Source organism: Trichechus manatus, unplaced genomic scaffold (genome assembly GCF_000243295.1).
Source record: "Trichechus manatus latirostris isolate Lorelei unplaced genomic scaffold, TriManLat1.0 scaffold00194, whole genome shotgun sequence".
In the NCBI taxonomy this organism is placed as follows: domain Eukaryota; kingdom Metazoa; phylum Chordata; class Mammalia; order Sirenia; family Trichechidae; genus Trichechus; species Trichechus manatus.
In genome coordinates this window covers 1,770,549-1,795,017 of record NW_004444130.1, presented here as the reverse complement: position 1 = coordinate 1,795,017, position 24,469 = coordinate 1,770,549, and the positions used below count along the sequence as shown (strand labels likewise).

Genomic DNA, 24,469 nt, shown 5'->3' with positions numbered 1-24,469 from the left:
CTAGAAACAAATGGTTTCTATTGATAATCTGGTGCCATACAACACCTTCCTACTCACCATGCCTCTTGCTGAAGGACCCCAAGTTTCTATTTTCTACCCTAGTTCCTACTCTATGGGGCTGCCAAATATTCATGCAAATTTATCGTATTTTTTTCCAGTCACAGACCCTTTTTCTCCCTCCACCACCAAATCTAGAGTGTTCCTCATCTCACCTATCTACGATCATCGACTTAGTTCCTTAAGTAAAAAAAATCAGGCATCAACTTTGATGCACCGTTCTCCTTAACTCCAACATCCAGCCCCTCAGCCAGTTGTATCCTTTTCTCTTCTAACATACCTCCCACCTTGTTTCAGACCACCAAAATTTTCAAAAGTTACCTAGGTCCTTATACATTTAGCTCATTTTCAGAATCTTATTCATTAATTTTTCCTTCCCACTCCTTCTCCTTTTGCAAGCCCAACAGCTATTCCAATTGTATGCTGTCTATCTCTACGTTTATTGCTCAGGTCAACTTGATTCTTAAAGAGGCCAACATGTTTTTGTCTAAACATTTACACACCCAAAACAAAAATGTTTAAAATGAGGCTCTGCAATGGCTCTGTGGTTACCACTGTGGACATGTGTTTCCAGAGCCTTTGATGAGAAGTGAGGATGAGAACTGGAGAAATGTTAAAACCACTACCATGACAAACTTTACTACCAATTTTGAATACTTATTATCTGATGGGCATTTAATTTTTACAACTTGATGAAAATCACAAGCAAGCTGATGTAGCAGGCTTCCAGCACTAACATTCTGCATTAATAATTGTGGCAGGCAGAATAATAACACCCCTCCCCCAAAGGTGGCCACGTCCTAAGCCCAGAACCTATAAGTGTTATATCTCATAGGTTCCACAAAAAGGTTTTTAGATGGGGAGATTACCTGGGTGGGCCCAATGTGGGTCCTTTCAGGTAGGTCTTTAAAAAGTGGAAGAGGGAAGCAGAAGGAGAGAGTTAGAGTCAGAGAAAGAGATGTGATGACAAAAGCAGGGTCAGAGAGAGGTGATATTGCTGGCTTTGAAGATGGAGGAAGGGTGCTATCAGTTAAGGAATGCGGGCGGCCTCTAGTAGCTGGCAAGAAAATAGATTTTCCCCTAGAGCCTCCAAAAAGGAACGCAGCCCTGCTGATACCTTGATTTTAGCCAGTGAGACTGGGTCACGCTTCTGACCTTGAGAACTGTAAGAAATAAATTTGTGTTGTTTTAAGCCACATTTGTGGTACTTTGTCATAGCAAAAAACTAATACAACAACAACCGACGCATGTTGTGAGTTTCCTATGTGTTGAGCACTTTGCCAGCAGAGCCAGAGATGTCGGTGCCCAGAAACATGGAGGGTGAAACAATGACAAGATTTTTCCACAGTGTTGAAAGGCAAGTCAGAGCTAGGTAAGGAGTAACTGATATCTTTGTGAATTTAGTGTGCTTAAATGTAGGAATTTCTTTTTACATTGCTTTGTGACTTGACTTAATGCAAAGCTTAAACAGTAATTAGAGATTGGCTAAATCAGGTCCAGTGGTTCCCCACAGGAAGCCCAAGAACTGATAGGGGTGGGGTGGGGAGAAGGAAGGAGGGCTTCCCTACCCCCTCTTTCACCCAGTATCTCTGCTTTTAGGTGATTTACATATAAGTCAAGAGCTCATTTGAAAAGAGAGTTCTGCTGTAAGTCTAAAAACCGAGTTAAATTATACATGTGTATCTATAAGTTGAATTTATTTAAAAAACATTTGCTATATAGAAAATCTTATTAAATAATTAATGTAATACATCATATATAAATATATACATTATAATTACATACTATAATCATAATTACATACTATATATATTTCAGGTCTACTTAAATAAGTGCTATTCTTTCTCAAGAAGTAAAGGAACCCCTTAGATCTTAGGCTGTTGCCCCTCTCTTCAGTCAGCCTTGCCTTAGAAATTAGCAGGTATTGCTACTCACTCCAAGGCAGTGAACTGGCTATAGGATTAATACTCAAAAGAAAAATAACTCAGTTCCTCATGGGGCTGAACTTGAATTTCCACAAGGATAGTGTCAGAGATTTCAAGTCCCCCTGAAAGGATGCAAGATGGCTTCTCCTAGGTCTCTCTCCTTCCCCCATTTCAAGGATGATCAGTAAAAAGCTGGTGATGGCAGTACCCTAATAAAGGAGACAGCCCACAGTGACAGTCTACACTGTCCACTGCTACCAACCCTGAAACCTCCTGTGATGGTGCTGTGGAGACCGAAGAGAGGGTCAGTTAGTGAGCAAAGAAGGGCAAGAGGCACGCTCTGCAGCTAGCGTGCTCTCTGGGGGCCCTCCTTGGTGGATTATCTGAGGGCTTAGCCAAGCCAATATGAATCCTCAGTACCAGCCCAAAGCAGTCAGTTGGGGTGTAAGCCACCACTCAGAATGCCCTGTGGGTTACCACCTCCGGATGTGAGGCCCTCCACCTCTTGCAGCTATCTGATGCTGAATCAGGGGACTAGGGTGGGTGGGTAGGGAAAGACACTACCCTAGAGACCCCTCCCCAAGCCCTGCCACCCAGCCCTCCAAGAATAGCTGGCTTCTCTTCACCTGGATCATGTACCCCACTCCAGAGGAACCTGCTAGCAGTCCAGCCAGATTTCTTCACTATATAATATTTGGAATGCTGAGAAGTAGAAGCAAAGTGCTAAACTATGGAACAAACAGGAGCTCTGTGTGTGTGTGTGTGTGTTTTAATGGGCCGCTTGCTTTCCCATTTAGCTTATAAACTCTTGCTGGGCAAAGACTGTGCTTTCTACATATTTCCCTCCCTCCCTTCCTTCCTTCCAGTCCATCCTTATCTAGTGGTTATTCTGGATATTTCTCTGTGCCTCCCTTCCCTTATTTGTAAAATCAGGATAATAGTGTTTCCTAAATGTAAATAAGGCTGCCAGGAAGACTATATGCAGTGATCTTTGTAAATGCCTGGCACATAGTGAGTGCTCATCTATCAGCCTTGTCCTCCAGCGAGCAGTTTCATTCTTGTTTCCACTGGCTTATAAATTCACATGGACAGGGATGGGTCTCATTTGTCTTTGTATCCCCCATAGCACCTAGCACAACATGTTGGATAGAGTGTTCACGAATGGTTCATTTAAGTGAAAAATGGATATACAGTACTCTAATGTACAGAAAATTGTGCTTTGATATGTCAGTAGAAGACAGTGATAAGGTAGGGACTTGGCAGTCAGCATAGAACTGGAATCCTGGACCCACTGTGTGGATTCAGGTACTCATGAGTTTGGTTTCAAGGGGAAATTATTAATAATTACTTTCCATGATTGCTGTGAATATGACATAAGCTATGTAGTGGGCTTAGAATTGTGCCTGGAACAAGCACTCAATTGTAGTTATTGCTGTTGGTCAAAATTACAGAACCTCTTCTCATTGCTCCTAATAGTATCTCTTTATTGAATGTTTAGCATCCTTGGGCGGCGCAAACAATTAAGCGCTTGACTACTAGCTGAAAGGATAGTGGTTGAACCCATTCAGAGAAGCCTTGAAAGACAGGCCTGGCAATCTGCTTCTGAACGGTCACAGTCTTGTGATCTATGGAGCAGTTCTACTCTGCACACGAGGGATCATAATGAGTCGGAACAGACTCAACCGCAACTAACAGAAACAACAACATTGAAGGTATGGGTTTACTCATCTGGGTACAGGAAATATTTCCTACTGGAGACATCTTCTTTGTGCTCTGGAAAACTGTTGAATTAGTTTTCTAGGGCTGCCATAACAAAGTAACACAAACCAGTGGCTTAAAAAACAGAAATTTACTCACAATTTTGGAGCCCAGAAGTCCCAATCAAGGTGCCAGCAGGACCACACTCCTTCTGAAGCCTCTAGGGGATAATTCTTTCTTGCCTCTTCTATTTCTGGTGGCTCCTGGCATTCCTTGGCTTGTTGATGAATCACTCTAATCTCTGCCTACATCATTACATTGACTTCTCCTCTGTGTTTCTGTGTGTCCTCTCCTCTTCTTACAAGGACACCAATCACTGGATTTAGGACCCACCTTAATCTAGTATGACTTCCTCTTAACTTGATTACATCTGCAAAGATCCTTTGTTTCAAATAAGATCACATTGTGAAGTTCCAGGTGGACATGGATTTTGCAGGGGCACTATTAAATCCACTACAACTGCTGAAAGAGGGTTTTCCCATAAAAAGGATGTTAATTTGTTCACCCTGTGTTGGTGGTCTTTACTCTAAGGCTTCAAAGGCAGAGACGGAGTCTTTCATATGAAAGATCAAAAGCTGCAGAACAAGAATATGTGAAGGGTGCTACCAAGCTGGTGCTCAGGGCTCCATGGTGACAGGGCAGCAGTGCTGAGAATGAGCAGAAAAGTCTTACTGCAGATTGCTTTTCCACAATGTTTGAGGGTACACCAGCTTATCACATCTCTGGGGCAATGGTAAAGTGGTCTTGTCCTCCAAATACCCTTCTAAGCAGCTGGCACCTAATTCATAATTAGATGTCCACCCTTTGGCTCAGGACCAGAAAGGGAAATACAATGGACCTTATCTGTCATTATAGTGGGCATCTGTGCTCTTTGCTGCCTGGCTCCCCTGGGAACACATCTGTCTCTTACTTTCAGCCTGGCTCAGACATAGCACTGAGTTCCCCTGGCCATAGTTCAGTGACGGACATACAAGGTGACCAGAGCCAGTGAGTTACAGCAAAATATTTGCCAGGACTTACTTCTGGGAAAGAGCCTCTAACCTCCTCCCCTTGAACTTTAACCTGGAGTATGAGGAGCTGGAGTTGCTGGAGCCATCCTGCAACCATGTGTGCAGAACTCAACTGAGAACGGAGCCAACATAGCAGAGGGCAGAGCCAAGAGATGGTGGGGGATACACTAGGTACAGGGGACCATTGTCCAAGCCCTGAATCAAGCTGTGCCTGAAGTCTACACCCAAACTTTTCAGTTATGAGAGCCAATGAATTCTACTTTTTTTTTAAGTTGGTTTGAGTCAGGTTTACTCTTATTTACAACAAACAGATTCCTTACGATATGGTCATTAATTGTGGATTCCTTTAAAAGCTGATTTGGACTGGCAGAGAGTGGAGTGAGTATGAGAACTCTGGATGCTGTATGAGCTGAACAGTGTGGTAGGTTGAACAATGGTCCTTTCAAGATGTCTGCATCCTAATCCCCAGAACCTGTGAATGCTACCTTGTAGGGCAAAAGAGACTTCACAGATGTGATTAAAGGATCTTGAGATGGGGAGATTATGCTGTATTATCCAAGTGAGCCCAATGATATGATAACTAGTGTCCTTATAGGAGGGAGGCAGAGGAAGACACTATTACATAGAATAGAGAAGGGGATTAAAGGACCTCAGCAGATAAAGCTATGCTGTAGGCTTTGAAGATGGAAGAAGGGGCCACGAGCCAATGAATCCAAGGGATGCAACTCTAGAAGCTGGAAAAGGCAAGGAAACTGATTCTTTCCTAGAGCCTCTGGAGGGAGGGTAGGGAGCGTGGCCTTGCTGACACCTTCCTTTCTGCCCAGTGAAAGTGACTTTGGACTTCTGGTCTCCAGAACTGTAAGAAAATAAATTCATGTTCTTTTAAGTCACCAATTTTGTGGCAATAGGAAACTAATATAGGGAGTTCCCTCATTCCCACTGAACTCATTCTTTGGATTGTGAAATCTGTCACCTTGGTCAAACCTGGTCAGACACAATTAGGGGCAGAGTTAGAAGGAGGCTGGAGGGGCATCAAAAATCGACTCAACTTTTTGCCCAAGGTAAGTGGTGACAGCTTATTCTGCTTCCCCTTTTTTGACTTGTTTAGCTCCCTCCCCAGAGCTGTCTTCTCTCTAACCCTAGGTAGGGCTCCAACACTTGCTTTTGTCTCCAAACTGTTCTCTGGGAAGTGGAAAAGAAAAAAAGAGTGTGGAAGCTTACAGAGTTCTGAGTGGTGCCAGAGGTGGTGGGGAGGAGTGAGGGATATTTATGGAGGTGACAAAGGTTTAAGCCAGCGAAGGGCATCTGCAGCCCTCAGGCTCCTTGGGGCCCTCCCAGTGTTCTAAAATAGCCTCATCTGATTTCAGGAGAAAAGATCTCAAAGCCGCCTCTTGGCTTCTGCTTCTCAGACATAGCCTGGTATTAATATTACAGTGGTTCTGAGCTCATGTAATGGTTAAGATTGTAAGTCAACTTGGCTAGGCCATGATTCTCAGTGTTTTGGCAGCTGTGTATGTGATCACTTCCCTGCTGAAATTTGATATGTGATCACCCCCATGATGGAATCTGCTGAGTGGTACCAGCGGGGGCAGGGCCTGTGGTGGCTCACTGCCCCCTCAGCCTTCAACTCTATGCTGTCTGCCAGCTACTTCCTTCCTGTCCACCTTGCCAAGGTTTTTGGCTTGTTCCAGACCCAGCAGCTGCCTCTTGTCATCTCACCTCCAGTTTTTGGGACTTGAGCTAGCAGCTTACCTGTTGATCTTGGAATTCGTTGATCTTCACAGCCTGCAAGCAAGAGTCCTGTTCCCCAACCTGAAGATCTTGGGTTCACCAGCCCCTGCAGCTACGTGAATCAAGAAGAAACCTTGCGGTCTTATCTGCTGATCTTGGAATTCATCGACCTTCACAACCTGTGAGCAGGAGCCCTGCTCTCCGACCTGCCAACCTTGGGTTCATCAGCTTATGTGGCTGTGTGAATTGGGAGAGGCCTCTACCCTGATCCATGGACTTGGGACGTTCTAGCCTCTACAATTGCATGAGCTGTTTCCTTGATATAAATCTCCCTCTCTATATATTTATATGCTTTACTGGTTTTGCTTCTCTAGAAAACCCAGAGTAAGACAGCTCAGATCTTAACTTCCTCAATGAAGAAGTGACCGGCACAGCTAGCATTTACTGAACATGTATTATGTGACTAGGCAGAGTTCAAGTGTTTCATAGGTGTGGACTAATTCAATCCTTACCACATCTGTATGTGGAAGGCGCTGTTACCATCCTCACTTCATAGGAAGGAAATGAGGCTCAGGGATGCTCAGCCACCCACCAAGGTCACATGGGGGCAGGCAGCTGACTCCAGCAGCCAAGCTCTTAACCAGCACACTAAACTACTTGGGGACAGGTGGGGTTTAAGGATACACATTATCTGCCCCCCATCCAAACTCAATGAAGCTATTTTTATTTTTGAAAGAAAAATACAGAATCACATGTCCCCTAAACAAGGTGACAGGGGTTAGGACTTCAACACATCTCTTTTGAGGGGACACAATTCAACATATTACAGGACCCTTAGAGGACCTGAAAACAGTCACCAATTACACAATCACCAATTATGGAGTGCTCCTCATGTCTCAGGGATGTATATGCACCTTACAGGCACATCTCATTTAATCCTCACAACAACTCTTCTAGCTTTAGACATTATCCCATTTCACAGGCAAGTAAAATGTTTATACATTATCCCCCAGGTCACAGGGTCACACAGCTAGGAGGACAGAGCTCAGGTTCAAAGCACCTATGTCTGACTCCACAGCCAATGAATATATTATATCTTAGAAAAGTTGTACTTTCCAAGCAGCAGAAATTGAGGGATGGTGAAGAGATAGATTGCAGCATCTAGAAAAGGAAGCTTCTTTTGTCCTCCTGCCAATCACCCCTCCTTCCAATCATAATATTGGATGACTGATGCTCATAACATAAAAATCAAAGTGAGAACAACACATATCCCTTTCCTGCAGGGTGTGGCTCCCCTTAGGCCCTCGTATTCTATGTATTTAAAATCTGATTTAGAAAAGAAAAACCAAAGCCGTACCCTGAAACTGCTCTGCCCACACGCTCTAAGTTCTAACATCGCCTGAGACTGGGCAGAGATGCCAGCTGAGCCAGCGTCCACTTCTGTCCCTGAAGAATAGCTCTCCAGCCTAGCCTCTTAAATGTAAAGGCTGATTCAAGTGTGAGTGTTGCCTTGCACTTCTCTTTTATACAGATGCCACCAAGCATTGTGTTCTCATCAAGCTGATCGGTCAGACCAAAGTGAGAGAGACCCAATAAAGGGGTGCAGTCCTACGGTGCGGGCTGTGCTTGTGTGCAAACCAGCCCTTCATTTCGTCCCAGCTTCCTGTGTGTGACAGGGACAGGTTGTCACCAAGGTCAACAGGGCAGGGTATGAGGACACCTAGACACTCTCAACATCCCTGTCACAACACACATATAGATCCACCCCAGGAATAAGAGGGCCCAGGCCACGGCCTCTACCAGGAAGTCCGCCTAGACCCAGCTGCTTGCCAGGGGATAGCGTGGGCTGAGCCCTGACTCCACACCCTGCCTCACAGGGATACTCCAACTATGGATACCCCAGGTCCCCACACTTCTCAGCACCACCTCCTGCCCTCCCTCACCCCTTCCCAACAGGCCCCACACATCTAAGTTGACTTACCAAAGTTAATCTAGAACCCTGTCATGGACAGGAATGCACGTAGAGGAACCTGTTTCTAGGCAATGATCTGCTTTTCCTCTGATTGAGTGCTTAGTTAGTATGCTTGTCCATGTTACTTCTCTCTTTGTTCTTATAGTGTGACACAAGGGCCAACTTGGAAAAAAATTTATGCTCAAACAAGAGAGCTGCTTTAAATGTATGTGTCAGAATTGCCTACAAAATTGCACACACATGCATGCACGCACACACACATGCACACACATGTACACACACGTATGCATGCACATCCATACCACACACATATACACAATACACATGGCAGATACATGTGTGCTGTGACAGACAGGAATGTTGAGAGTCTCTAGGTGTCCTTGTACCCTGACTAATAAGAGAAAACCCTTTCTTGTTCTTTTTTCTTTTTACTAACTGTAAGCCTTGGAAGAGTTCTAACTGGGAAAGAAAGTTCAGTGTTGGTATATCTGGTAAAAGTGACCTTTAGCCAATGAGTGGCTGACGTGTTTTGAAGGCCCACAAGGAGAGAACTTGTCTGGAAAGCAGGTGGCATTTTTTCCTATGAAGTATGTACCTACCTATTCAAGGTGAATTTATGCCCTTAAGTTTTCCATTTGGAAAGATGCCAGAAACCCCACAGAAAAGAATCTGATACCAGTGCAAAAATGGCATGGCAGAGGTGTCCAACCTCTCCTCTCACTTTACAAGGGGGAAGAATCAAGATCAACAGCCCAAGGCTGATTCCTATGAGGCAGAGGTCAGGCATACCTCCTCTCACCAGTCCTTTTTCCAATTTTGATACCATTTGTTCGTCCCACAGACACTCTACTTCTCTGCTGAGTTCAATAATTCGTTGCAATGGCCACACAGAACTCACAGACAATACTCATGATTAAGAGGTTTACTAGGGAAGTAACAGGTTACGATTTAGGTTAAGGAATGCTCAGGATACAGTTCTTCGATCAGGAAAGCCTCTTCTCAGCCATGCCTGCAGGCAGGTCTCTCCCTGGCCCTTAGTCCCTTGGCCTGGACTCTGCCCTGCTCAGGCAAGTGTTACAAGGCTCCTTTAGCTCTGTCGATAAACGTCCAGTAAGCCCGAAGACACTCAGCTCTAGCTCCGTGGGTCAGCAAACCTAAGTCCACCACGTGCCTGGAGGCACCTTACTCTGCCAGCAAGCCTCCTGGCCAAAGGTGCTCAACTTTCTCACTCTGTGGGCTGGGAAGCCCACCGCGCCATCTCCTGCTGGTCTCTTGTCAGTCTCCTGGTTCTGCTGCCACCGCTGCTTCTGGCCGCCTTCAGTGTTACAACTCTCCCTCTCTGTCTTCCACGTTACAACTCCTACTCTCTTTCTCTCTCAGTGTCTTCATGTAAGCCTAGCGGGATGGCAAAACTGATGAATCCCCTCCTTAGGTTTCCATACATCTCATTTGCATAGTCCTACCAGTCATTTGATGGGAGTTACAAAGACTGTGGCTAGAAAGCCCATATTAAATAATTCACTGCACTGCAACCAGTCATGAAGTGACTTCCCTCTTGCTACAAATTGTCAGGTAGAAGCATTCGATTACTTAAAAAATACTTTTTTACTCTGTGTTAAGTACTGTGTGAGGCTCTGGGTATCCAAAGGACAGATGTAGCTGCTGACCTCATGGGGGTTAACAGTCAGCTGCAAGATAGACACTGAACCACAATTATAAGTGTGATGAGAGTGGCACAGAGATGGTGGCTATGATGTCTATGACAGGGGCTCTCGCCTAAGGAAAGGTGTCAAAGAAGGCTTCCCTGGGGAAGAACATTTAAGCTGAGACTTGAAGAAGGAGCAGGAGTTAGCTAAGTGAGGAGTAGGAAGAACATTCCAGCTGAGAGGAAGCAGTTGGACAAGAAAGGCACTGACTGGACAGGAAAGAGGCTGGCATGTTAGGTAAACATAAAGTGTGGTGAGGGGACAGTGAAGTGAGAAGAAACTAGAGAAACTGAGCCTTTAGAACATAGTATTTTGTACTTCATCCTAAGAACCATGGGTAGTCATTGAAGGCCTAAACCAAAGCAGTGATATGTTGTGCTCATCACTTGGCTACTACGTGGAGAATGCACCAGCGGTGCATGAGTGGAGGCAGATGGCAGTTAGAGGCTGACACAATGGTCCAGGAAGAGGTGATGGTGGCTTGAACTAGGGTCACAGCAGTGGAAAAGGGCATGAGAGGTTCTTAGAAGAAAGAATGAGTAGAACTTGGTGATGGATTTGAGGGGGCAGGGGGGTTAGGGAGAAAAAGGGATCCAGATGCCTCCCAGGAGGACTGTGCTACCATTTACTGGGATAGGGAGGAGAGGCAGGGAGGGGGCAGGAAGAGGGCACAGGGAGATGCTGAGTTTAGGGTGGGGCATGTTGAATATGAATTATCTGGGAGACAACCGAGAAGAGATGTCAAGAAGGCAATGGACTTGAGACTCAGCAGAAGGGTCTAGGCTGAGGTATAATTTGGATTCGTCAGCAACAGAGGCTGACTGAAGCTATGGGGGGTGAGTGCAACTGCTAGGAAGAGAAATGGGCCTATGTCATTATTTTAACCCTGACTCCTAGTAGTCCAGCACAGTTGTTGTTGGCAATGAGATCTGAAAAGGAGTAGCCAAGGGGGTAAGAGGAAAAGCAGCCAAGAAAGGAATGTGTTTAAGACGGAGGTACTGGTCAACTGTGCTGAATGTCGCTAACAGTTATCTTTCTTAAAAAACTGATTGTCACTCTTTTTTATTACAAATCTTACCATTGCCTCCAAGAAAGTCTAAATTCCTTATCATGGAATAACAGTCTTCTCACAAACTACTTACAAAGTAATGCCAATATACCTCTCCAGACTTGTATCCCATAATTGCTTCCTTAACTGCATTCTTGCCACACTGATAGACTCTCTGCTGTCATGTGGTAGGTGCATGTGATTTGCAGTGCCAGAATCCATTCTCTCATAAATCAGTTTTTGTTTGCAGATCTACCCTACCCCCACCCTCTTCAGTCCATGTGGCTCTGAGGTCACCATCTACAGCCCTTGGAGCACCCCTCCCCTGACAGTGACCCACTGGGGTGGGGATAAGAAATATGATTAAGTTGGTCCAACAGAGAGAATCTCATGGGAGTCTTAAAAAACAGGACTGGATTAAAATTCCAAAGTGGACTGGAATCTGGAAGGACACAGCCCAGGGGTGCTGGCAGCCCTGTGATGACCATAGGAGAAAAGGTGATCTGAGAACAAGGCCAACACATGAAAGAGGGCAGAGCCGAGAGACAGAGAAGCTGGTTCTGGTGACATTGTTTGCATCCTTGCTTTAAGCCAGGATGGAAGCCAGAATAAATCTGAACCTTCTAGCTGTGGGAACCATGAATTTCCTTTCATTTTAATTTTTGGTTAGGGTTAGGTTTTTGTGACTTGCAACAGAATGAATCCTAACTCATGTATAAATACTGTTCCCGTTGCTTAAAATGTTTCCTGTTTCTCCATCTGGAACTTTTAACTATGACTTCTCAGTGAAACCTTCTCAGTCAGACTCCTCTGGGCAAGCATCCCCCGTCCTTCCTCAGAGCCCAGCATTATCATGTGACCATTATGGGCTGCACGTCTGCTTTCCCCATGTGGTCATTAAGGTTGTGTGTCAACTTGGCTGGGCCATGATTCTCAGTGACTTGGCAGTTATGATGTAGTTTGGCAGTCATATAATGATGTAATCACCTCCATGATGAGATCTGATATAACGTGATCACTTCCATGATGGGATCTCTTGTGAGCAGCCAATCAGTTGAAAGGGAGTTTCCTTGGGGATGTGGCCTGCATCGAATATAGGTGGACTTTCTGGCAAAGCTCATGGGCTTTTGCTCACTCTGGATCCTGCAGCTGGCTCCTATTATCTGACCTCCAGTTCTTGGGACTTGAGCTATCAGCTTACCTGCTGACCTTGGGATTCCTCAGCCTCCGCAGTCTGTGAGCCAGCAGCCTGCCAGCTTACCTGCCAATCTTGGGATTTGTCAGCCTCCGCAGCTATGTGAGTCAGGAGAAGCCTCCAGCCTGACCCATGGACTTGGGACTTACCAGCCTCTACAACTGTGAGAGCCATTTCCTTGATATAAATCTTTCTCTCTCTATATATATCTAGATACTTTACTGGTTTTGCTTCTCTAGAGAACCCAGCCTAAGACACCTCACTAGACTGATGCTCCTCAGGGCAGGGACCATGCCTTGTCATTCTTCTATCTCTGATGCCTCACATAGTATCTGGTGCATAAGAGTCACTTGTCAAATGTTTCCTGAATGACTCTCTGAATGAATGAATGAACAAATGAATTATAAGTAGAGGTAGTAATACTCTGCTTCTATATTTTGTGTAGAAACAACCCAAACATCAAAATATTCAATATTAAGAGACAGGAAGATACTGAAGAGATTGAAGAAAGGAAAAAAAAAAGAAGTTCCATAAATGCTTAAAACAATGAAAAATTAAGTATTGGCCAAATACATTTTCAAAATGTCATTATTTTAATTATAGAAATGGCATCTCAGAATAAAAATAAATAAATAAAGTATGTCCCTTGCTCCCAGATGGAATAAACTCATTTAGCTGTGCTACATCAGAATAACTTCACAAAATCTGGTATTCAAAGCTCATTAAGTCAGGTTGGCTGATTTTGCCATAATTATTTTAAATGTCCACCATCTACAGAATTTCATTCCAAACCCAAACAATCCATGGCACTTAATGAGCAGACTCCGATACTCAGGCCCCAGGACTGACTGGCAGCTTCAATGCTACGCTGGGTCATTATTAGCAGTCTACAGAAGACATTAAGAGCAAGCTGCCGTTACTGTGGTAACAAGCACAGGAAAGGAAAAGGTGGATGTCATATATAAAATGTGGACTACACACAGGAAGCACTAAGGAAAAACACCAGGCTTCTTCAGTTAAGAATGGGCATTCAACATTCGGGTACTGAAAACTGAGTTGCCAAAGGATTAAACAAGGAAATACACAGAGGCCCAATTGTCCTGGTCGCCAACAAGGCTCTTGAACCAGATGAAAATGTTACTCAGGTCTGAGTAAAATAGGCTGTTTATATTTTTTTAAAGGAGTGTTTTCCAAATTAAGTTGAGATTCATATTTAGCTTCTAATTGAACTTAAATCTAATTTAACAGAAGAGACTCCTCTAAATACAAATATTGTGAAGACAACTTTTCCCTTGCAGCACACACCACTTCCCACTATTTTATACGTATATTCATCAGAACAGAAACACTTGCTGAAATATGCAGAATAGACAATATGAAGTCCATGTGGTACATACTCAATGCTGCGTTCTATCAGTCTGTGTGTTGGGCTTGAAATGCTTATTAAGAAAACTCTACAAAGACCTGATTTTTTAGTGATAAATTTCTAATGATTCAACCACTAGATTCTAAATTAAAGCAGGCTTATTGAGATCCCTTTGTTAATTTGGTGGAAATTAGAGGCTTCCAAAGATGTTTTATCTGCTCTTCTTGTTTGAAAACCTTGGATGGACCAAGATTTTAAGCTCTTTGTTATTTTTATCAGTGTTTAGTTATCATAATGGAAAATATTCACGAAAGACTAATACAAATACAGGAAACCCAGTACAAAGCCTAAAAGAGAAAAATATGAACAGAGGAGAAAGAGTTCTGATGAATTTCTATGCTAATGGTACCTTATCTGATTTTCCTCATCATCCACCAGGAAGGACCAGCGGAACTTCACAACCAATGGGCTGCAGTTGGTGATTGTAATATAGCGAATCACCTCCGTGTCATTCAGGATACAGCCAAAATCCAGCTCCATGGTCTCAAAGCTTAGGTTGGGGTAATGCACTTCTCCACGCAGGTTCAGGCTGTCTACCTGAGGGTGCTCCACGTACTTAATTGCTAGAATTTCTTCTGCCACCCAGTTGTTGAAATCATTTCTACAGGAAGGGTCAAACTTGACCAGCAGGTTTTTTTCTCCACCAATCTCCAGTTTAATAGGCTACAAACAAGACAGTAGGGAATTACCAACCTCTGTATAATGCATTTGCAACCCGATACGTGAAACAGGACAACCAAAATTTTTCTGATACATACTTATTGATATATTGGACTCCTAAAGTTATTTCAGGGGTTTGATCTGGCACTTATTGTGAGATGCCAGCCTTCATTCTCCTTCCTCTCACATGGTAATATAGATACCAAACTCTCCTTGCATTTGCAGAGCCCTGGTGATGTAGTGGTTAAGCGCTTGGCTGCTAACAGAAAGGTCAGTGGCTTGAACCCACCAGCTGCTCCACAGGAGAAAGATGTGGCAGTCTGCTTCTGTAAAGATTACAGCCTTGGAAACCCTATGTGCAGTTCTACCCTGTCCTATAGGGTCGCTATGAGTCGAAATGGACTCGAGGGCAGTGGATTTTTTTTTTTTGCAGGTATACGCACAAACACATAAACGCACATACATACACACATATTAGTATGGAATGTATACATATATACATACATACATTTTACTAGTGTGAAAATGAAAGCAAGGAAAACCTTGAGAGAGAAATTATTGAAGGAAGAGATTTTAATAGCAGTTGTGGAGTTATGTGCACTGACGAGTTCTAAAAGGGAAAATCTACAATAAATGTAAAATATTCTTAACAAAAAGTAAATTAGATTGTGAAATGTTCTTTCTAGACAAGTGGGAAAAGTTTTTTGCTTAAGAAATTTTTAAAAAGATTTATAAGGCACTCTAGGGAGGGAAGGGATCTGTAGAGAGTGACCCAGAAAGGGACAGATTAGGTAGTTTAATTTCTTTTCCAACGTCTGCAATCCTAACTCTTAAGTACTGTGTTATCGACTTTCCGCTGTTTTCTATTCAACTCAAATGACACTCCAGAGCTGTACAGAGTTTGTTCAGTAGATTTCATTTGTTCTTTTCTCTCTTTGAGTCAAATCCCCATGTGTTCCTTGATGCTGGTGTCCCCAGTAACACCTTTCCATGGAAAGGCTGCTTATGAGTTGGCTTTTTTTAGACATTGCTCTAAACGGCATGAATCTCATGATTTTGTTCAAAGTGCCCTAAGGGAGTCCCAAGGAATGCACACAAAATGGGTCTGCTTTACAGGGCACGTCTACATTGGGTTTGAATGGTTCAGGTATTTAACCGTGTGCTTCAGTTACATGATTAGATGGCTTCGGCTGATAAAGCCAATCATCTGATTCAAGAATCACAGAGAGGGTAATGGCTCTTCAATTGGCCTAATCCCATATGAAAGCCAGGCCTGCCACCTGTTCTTTATCTTACTGCTGGCACGTGTGCTTGCAGGTTTGAGGATGGGGTTTTGCCTATTTCTTTGTTTCACTTTTGGTGAGATTTGAAGGAGGAGATTTAAAAGATCTTTACTATCTCTAGTAGGAAGCTACTGTTTTCTAAAGACTGGCTTCATCACAGTGGGTAGGAATGAAAGGATTATCACAATGAGCTGAGGTTCTTACACTGTCAATGATAGTTTTCCTACTGAGTACCATCGGAACTTATTTATGACTCATTTAAAAATTTCTATATTCTTTCCTGTTTGTGCCCTTGATTTTTTATATTTTTCCTGACTGAAACAAGGCAGTAGACTACTATTATTCTCTTCCTTTATCACTGCTAATCCCCCAAGGGGCTTGTTATGACAATCCCCTGTCAAGTTACCTCAGGAATTATGGGCAGTGGAGATTTATCAGTCTCACATATAAAGAAGGGTCCAGTTGTGGACAGTAACACATTTACGGGCAGGGTGGAAACATTCTTTATGGCCAAGGGCTGGTAATTAGGTTCCAGGATAGTGTCAGGTTTCTGTGAAAAAGGAAAAAGAGGAAACAAACCAAGGTACGGTAAACATAGTAAGCCTATAGCAACAAAAATCTCATATTCATTGTCAAAGCAGAATTAGCAATTTCATATACATACACACATATAATATATATATATTTATTTATATATTTTGGCAGAGGGTTAGATAAATCATTTGGAATGTATGGTGGGCTACTGAGAAGTGAACCTACACAGGCCAGAAAACACAGATTAGATCTTATTGCCTGGTTGAAAAAACCTACATAAGCCATGCCTCTACATAGAACTATTTCTCTAGAAGTTTCTATAATATCATAAAACAAAGTCTAATAAGTTAGTGATATGATCTTACAGAAGAATCCAGGTATCATTATAATGAATAAAACATTTTCCCCTTATACAGTATTTTATTTCCATGCTTAAAATACTCAAATTGTAAATATACTTATCTTTTTATGTTGACAAATGCTCACAACTATTTTCTGTAAAATTTTCCTGGTAACATTGGGGTAGGTGATTTAGAAGCATCTTTTCACCCTGTTAGTCTTATTAGATTTAATTTTTCAGCTGGAGAAAGCATTAGAAATGGATCTTGGGCCAGAAGTTTCTAGTTAACCAGGACTTTTCTCATTCTGATGTCGGGACTCACATTATTTCCTATCTGCCCTAGAAAGTGGGGACTTCAGTATCAGCAGGATATGACAAGAAGCCTCAATATCTGGCCTCCAAAGAGAATCTCCCTCCAGTCATTCCTAGTCTCAACGAGCTGGCGCTTCCAACAACTCTAGCCTGTTTTTCCTAGGCCTCTTGTTTTGGTTTGTTTTTTCTCTGTGTTCCTATTTCAGTCAGACCAACTTGACTCTATATTCTGATCTGACTCCGTCTTCAGGTTCTTGTCCAGCACAGTCTTCCTTCCACTGTGGTTCCTGGGTGCCCTGGCCTAGGTTGTCCTCCAATAGCCCCATCTGGACTCCCGAAGTTATTTCAGGGGTTTGATCTGGCACTTATTGTGAGATGCCAGGCTTCATTCCCCTTCCTCTCACATGGTAGTATAGATACCAGACTCTCCTTGCATTTGCAGATTGCATACCACAGTTTGAGGGATAAAGCAGCATTTTGTGCCTACAAAATAACAGACTGCATTGGGCTGGAGAAGTGTCACCTGTGACCTTCCCGAAGGCTGCTGTGAGACTGCAGGTAACTTTTGAAGTGAATGAGCCACGCTTGGTTGGTTTTGGCATGAGGCCATTCAGAGGTTAGTGATGAGAAGGTGTTGTTGCACAGAGAACCCGTTCTATTTTAAAATGACCCACCTCTCTCTGGGTTGTTTGTCTCCCCAAATATTGGCAGACAGATTTTTCTGCTGGAACTTTAAGAAGCAAACTGGCTGCTAGTTCCAACTGACCTTTTCAATTCCACAGAGATCTGGTTTCATCTCCATGGCTTATGAATGGCACAACAGTTATGAAGTAGATCAATCTGGGGAAAGTTAGAAAAAAATTCTTCCCATTGGCAGGGTTGGTATCATTACATTCTAATGTGCTAAAACTCAGATACATTACCTTGAGCTGCAAACAAGGAGACAGAATAGATAATCAGGGGTTACACAATTAAATCTGGATAGTGAGACTCAACAAGTCCTGTGCACACACTGAGAAATGAAGCTGCATTTCTTCAGTGTCCCTGATATGGATTCAATGTGAGCAGGAAATGAACAATGAAAAATACAGTGGTAGCGAACCTTATGGGGCAGTTCTACTCTGTCCTATAGGGTCACACTATGAGTTGGAATCAACTAGACAGCACACAACAACAACAACAAACAGGAGAGATTTCAAACTTCTGACATTTGGGAGGAAGGAGAGAAGGGTGAAAACAAGCAGGGAGTTGTGACTCAATTCATTTTTTAAAAGTCAACAAGAAGTGACTACCGTATTCAAAATATTTTCATATTTTAATCTAGTGATAAAAGTAAACAGTAGGCATTTAAACAAGAGTGTGATTTTCTTCAAGAACAAGGCATAAGTATTTAAAGAGAAAAAAAGGAGGATTACTCACACATTTTTATGAGCGTTTATGGGCTAAACAAAAAAAAAACTAATAAGAAACCAAGTGGCAAATTTAACATTTATTATAATTTCTTGCACATAATAGCTATTCAAAACATAGTCACTGAATTTTCTCTGAACAACCACATAGAGAAAAAACGACACCAACAAATTCAGAGAAGCTGTTGCCAATAAATACATTCCCGACTTTGTTAAAAAAAAAAAAAGAGAGAAAATTTAACAAAACAGAGAAATGAAAGGTTAATAACTGTAGCAGGAACTCTCGTAGTACTTTCTTTGTATATGTCTCATGGAGCTTGTCACAGTCAGTTTAGCATCCTGTAACTGAAACCCTCAATCTACCTCTTCCATGTCTACCTTCCCCACTAGGCTGTTAAGCATGCCACATGGTAGGTTTTAATAAATATTCCACCCAGTAGCCACTGTGACTCTTTCAATGAATAAATCTGACTGTGTCACATTTCCCTCCCTGAAGCCCTGCAAGAGCAACCCAGAATAAAACCCAAACTCCAGAACATGCCTCCCATGCATGCCACACACATCTGCCCCTGCCCACCTCTCCAGACTGACTTCATGTCATTCTTGGCCCTACTCAATGTTCTCCATCCAAGGTGGCTTTCCAGTTCTTTGTGCTTGCCAAACTGTTTCCTAACCCAGGCTCTTTCCTAACCCAGGCCTACAATTCTCTTCCCCTCTCTTGTCACCATACTAACTTCCATTTTTTTCAAGTTGAGACTTGAGGCACTTCCTCAACGAAGCTGTCTGAGACTATATGTACAAAGCCATGTCCCCCAATATATGGTCTCACAGCACCTTATACCTTTTTCACAGCATTGATATGACTGTAATTCAAATAATTAAAATTTAATAATTTCTTCACAATCTGTGACCTCGACTAGTCTCTTAGTTTTGATCATGTCTGTCTAGATCAATTTTCAGCACCAGCACAGTGCCTGACTCAGAACAGACTTTCCATACATGTCTGTTTTGGATGGTGAATAATTCTACGATGGAAGCCTGCCTAGGAATAGGTCAAGTCCTATCGTGATCTCTTCCCCATCTCTTCACTATCCCTGTTCCCTCTTCCCTGCCTTACCCATTTATTACTTGCCCTTAATGGACATATTAAGGGATGGACCAAGAAAAGAGAGTGAATCAAATAGTTTGAGTATTCTCAAGCCGTGTTAGGTTATCTACATAATAGCCTAACTTACATTTCAGTTTCCTCAAGTATATCATGGGAATGATAATAGAACCTACTGTATAGGTTGTTGCCAAGGACAACTGGGAAAATATATGTAATGAACTTGCACAATGCCTAACACACACTAAATGGTAGCTATTCTTACTGATTATTATAATTATTGGTAATTTTACTCCAACCCTTTCCATACTTTGATGCTTATTTTACCTAGTTAGAGTTGAATGGTTGACTAAAATGCATTTGCAGTGCACTGGAGAACATGCTTCACTTTGGTCTTTACATCAGGAATAATGGAAGTAGAATTTCCATAGAAATTTACATTTCAAAGGATTGTAGATTTAGGTTCAGAATTTTTAGTTTAATGTGTACTACCTCTGAAGCTTCAAAAACATTGGCTGGGTAATGGGTGTAATAGGCTTCCTGTTAATTTAGCTTACAAAATGAAACTGAACATTTTGACCCTCAGTCAGGAAACCCAGCCCTCCCCAGCACTGCCCCACTGACCTTCTCCAGTCGGTATATGAGCTGCTTGGTGGAGAGCTGGATAAGAGGTGCTATGAACTCACAGATGACATTCACAGTCATCACCAGACTCTTCCCCTTTTGTGCTCCAATGATGGCATGGCACACCAGCTTCTCTTTGACTATCTGCAGACAAAATATACCAGCATATTTGGAACAACCATAACTTAGAAAACTTAATGACCACCTACAGAGAGCAAATTGATTCACAACTACCTGCCTGAGTACTCCTGGGAAGAGTATGTTTTTCTGAATGGCACATTTCAGGGATCCTTCTCTGTTGGTGGTGCAGTGGTTAAGAGCCTGGAGGCTAACCAAAAGGTCGGTAATTCGAATCCATCAGCCACTCCTTGGAAACTCTATGGGGCAGTTCTACTCTGCCCTATAGGGTCGCTATGAGTTGGAATCGACTTGACAGCAGAGGGTTTGGCTTTTTTTCTTTTGGTCTGTGTCACACAAGTAAAATCTGATTGGTTAAATATGTCCTTGGTGGATCCTGTGTTTATTTCTTACTGCCTCTGAGGACATAGTCAATCTACATTCAGTTCGTCCAATATCTATGGAACATTTATTATGCATCAGGAGCTGTGTTAGGGGCAGTGAATAAATATCAGTGATGAGCAAGATGGATGAAGTCCTTCAAAGGACTTACAGTTCAATGGTAGTTACATGATTTCGCGACCCTATAGGGCAGAGTAGAACTGCCCCACAGGGCTTACCAAACTAGATGAAAATTTTGACTTCATACTTGTACATCTAAAAACTGTGCTATAGAAACCATTTCCTTTGGACCCAACAGGCCCAGATTTTTATAAAGTAGAAGGAACCAAAAGGAAACATATCATCAATAGCTTAGCTTGTGCTGAAGAGACTGCTCCAGTTTCTGATGTTAATGAATTCAAGTCTCTTCTCAATTATGTAGAATAATTTGGAAGAACATTTAGGGAAGCTTTTAGTAAAGCTTAAACTAAATTTATTCTCCCAGAAGCTCAGATTTAATGTTTTTAAAAATTTGGTTTACTTTTGGTAACCATGTCGTAATTGCATTCTTCCAACAGGCTGTAAGTGTCTTGAGAACAGGGGCTCCATTTTACTCTTCTTTACATCCTTGGTGCCGAGCATAGTGTTTGTCACATGGCACATACTCAACAGATGTTGTCTGAACAGATACAAAGAGCATATTATATACTCCATAGTGGGAGATAGCCTCTTTTTTTGCATAGAGAATGTGTTTTACCTGAAAATGCTCCGTAAAGAAAAAATGTAAGTGAAATAAAGTGCAATTTGTAAGCCTAGAGAAGCTAAGCAATAGACCAGATTTTCCATCTTGTCTTCTGGGAGACACATCTCTTATTCTTCCCTATTTCATGCAGAGAAAATTCAGTATCACCTCCTAATTAGGCGGCACAAGCAGGAGCATAATGAGCATTATTAGCTTTGGCTGAAAACTGGATGTTTCTCTACCAGAGACTTGCTAGCTGGTCACTGCTGACCCTGGGGATGAGAACCTGCTCTAATTGGTACTTTCAGGGTGGGTTCCTGGTAGCTATGGAAACAAACAGTAAACTGAGCTGAGCTGAACCCTGAAAGCAGTAAGTGCTGCCATGGTAACTTAGTGCTGTATGCAATCCTTGAGATACCATATCCTTTCCACAGATAAATGTCAAAGGACTCTCCTAAGAAATATTTACAGCAAAGATTAATTTAGGAGAAAAATAGCTTTCTAAAATTGCTGTTCCCTTACCCTTGGAGTAGCAGAGTAGCTTTCGAGTATCACATCGATTGTCTGGCCCGGGTACAGCTCCATCCTGATGGGGTGGAGCTGAAACACAGGGCTCTGTGGATCCCTGAGCATCTGGGAGCCCTTGGAGCCTTGGCTATCACCACAGCCCTTCCTAGCCAGGCCTTTCTTGCTCAGCTTGTCCTGGGGGCGAAAACTGTCGTTCATCCAGAATAGCTGTTGGACACGACGTCCCTTGTTGGTCAGCTTGAAGCGGTAATAATAGGTATCAAGGCTGGAAAGGGGGAGGCAGGTGTTTAGAGGACTCGATTTGGCAATGTTCTATTCTGCTATACACCCTTGGGAATAATTCATTTGAAAGTATTTTAAAAGTAGGCAATGAAATAAAACATTAATTTTTTAAAAATGTAGGAAGACTAAATCATGACACTACTGCGAATTACCGCAGTGATGAGACAAGGTAGCATCTACTCATGGAGTCAACAGACTCAGAGTCAGAGACCTAGGTTTGGTCCCAGAGTTGCCATCACCAGCTAAGGGCTGTGGGAAAGTTGCCTCATCCATTCTTGGTCTTTCCCAGCAGGTGAAGCAAATTACAGCACACACAGACACAGTTCCTGTGAAAACCACTCTACTTTTTGAAGAATGGTTCTGAAGAGTCAAAGGGAAGCAAAATACTTACCGGAGAAGCAAATTTCAAGTTGTGTTGACTAAATCTCTACTGACTGAGTATAATGTCTTATGTTGGGCTCAATCTAAGGGAACTTCAAGAGTAACAGTGCATATCCTCTAAGGAGGCTGTAAAGGGCTGGGATGCCATCTGGATTGGCCACTTTTCTCAGACTAATGTGCTTTAAAGTTGCTACTATTTCATTCGTTTGTTCATTCATTCATCTATGCCACAAATATTTATTAAGGACCTCCCACTGACTAGCCCTTTAGACACGGAACTAGACAGACTCAGTCCCTGTTTGCCCACAGCTTAGCTCTATCAGATATTTTTAAAATCTTCAAGGAGATTCAAACATGTTTTCATTTGTTTTGCATATATATATATATATATACACACACACACACACTAAAGAAGAAAAAAAAAAAAACCACCATTGTCATTGAGTCAATTCTGACTCATAGCAGCCCTACAGGACAGAGTAGAACTGCCCCAAAGGGTTTTCAAGGAGGAGCTGGTGGATTCAAACTGCTGACCTTTTAGTTAGCAGCCAAACTCATATATGTATGTATATATATCCAAAACCCCACTGTCGTCCAGTTGATTTTGACTCAGAGCAACCCTATAGGACGGAGCAGAACTGCCCCATAGGGCTTCCAAGGAGCAGCTGGTGGATTTGAACTGTCGATGTTTTGGTTAGCAGCTGAATGCTTAACCACTGTGCCACAAGGGCTCCCGTATATATGTATGTATATATATATATATGTATATCTATGTGTATACACGTATGTATATATCTGTGTGTATATATATGATTTTTTTCAAACTGACATAGGCTTCTTTTTTGAGGGAAAAAACTTATCTCAGGACTGTTTTTTGCCTTTCAATTTTATTAGGCTTTAGTATTTCCATTCTATCTGTTCCTCTTTAGGAAATGACATCATATCAAATAAGTAAGCTGAACATCAACTAAATAATCAGAAGGTGTATTTTGCCAGTTGTCAGGTGTAATCATTTCTATCTAAATCTGTGTCTACATGTCATGCTCACTGGAGTGTCTTTACTCAGCAGTTTGACTTCACGACTAAGAGCAGGTTTACAGGATGATAATAAATAATATCTACTGTTTATAAACTAGGCAGTTACTCTGTCATATATTCATATTACATCTTTCAATTGTCATAACAACCAGTAATAACAAGTATATTTCTTTTCATTTTATAAATGAAGAAATTGAACTTCTGAAAAACCTAAGAGAGCTGCCCTAAAACATGCCATCAGAAGGGGTGGTATATGGGTATTTCTTTAGACTAGGAGTTGGCAAACTTTTTCTAAAAAGTCCCAAGTAATAAATATTTTAGACTTTGTGGGACACATGGTCTCTGTTACAACTACTCAACTCTATTATAGTGTGAAAGCAGCCACAGAAATATGTAAATGAATGGGCATGGCTGTGTTCTAATAAAACTTTATTTATAGAAACAGGCAGTGGCCTGTAGTTTGCCAGCCCCTGCTTGTGACGATTCTTCTGGAGATTCCTGGCATCATAATTTTATGTCAAACAAGAATAATGATAGGGTTTAGGTAGAGGGAAACAGGCAGCTAAAAGCTACAGTTTGCTTCAATATTCCTAGAAAACTGTTAGCTAACTCTTCAACTCCAGGCAAGTGTCAGAATATTCTCTGGGGCTATTTGACACTATTTGTAGATTAAGGAGAACAGTAATTAAGTCTGGTTTGCAGTATATTATTTCATATATTTATATTTAAGTGCACTTAATAAAGAAATTTGAAAGTAGAAGCACCAGAATGATAAAATGCCCTAACTTGTGGCCAACAGATAGGGAGAGAGGCGGATTTTTAATCTAGTTGACATAAACACTGCAAATACTTCCCTGAAAACATACGCAATTTGACTATCTGATTTGCCCATTACTTAATTATCC

At 42.2% G+C, this 24,469-nt stretch overlaps 1 protein-coding gene across 1 annotated transcript in view; it reads right to left on the bottom strand.

Moving 5' to 3' along the window:
- The window catches only part of HYDIN (HYDIN axonemal central pair apparatus protein), a 359,230-nt gene that overhangs the window by 172,914 nt on the left and 161,847 nt on the right, over nucleotides 1-24,469 (bottom strand). Inside the window, exons 18-21 of the mRNA XM_004387835.2 lie at nucleotides 21,858-22,128; nucleotides 20,096-20,239; nucleotides 16,178-16,321; nucleotides 14,178-14,491 (exon numbers count right to left, since the gene is read on the bottom strand). Coding sequence (XP_004387892.1) covers nucleotides 14,178-14,491; nucleotides 16,178-16,321; nucleotides 20,096-20,239; nucleotides 21,858-22,128 — 873 coding nt within the window. The remainder of the gene's footprint in view (nucleotides 1-14,177; nucleotides 14,492-16,177; nucleotides 16,322-20,095; nucleotides 20,240-21,857; nucleotides 22,129-24,469) is intronic.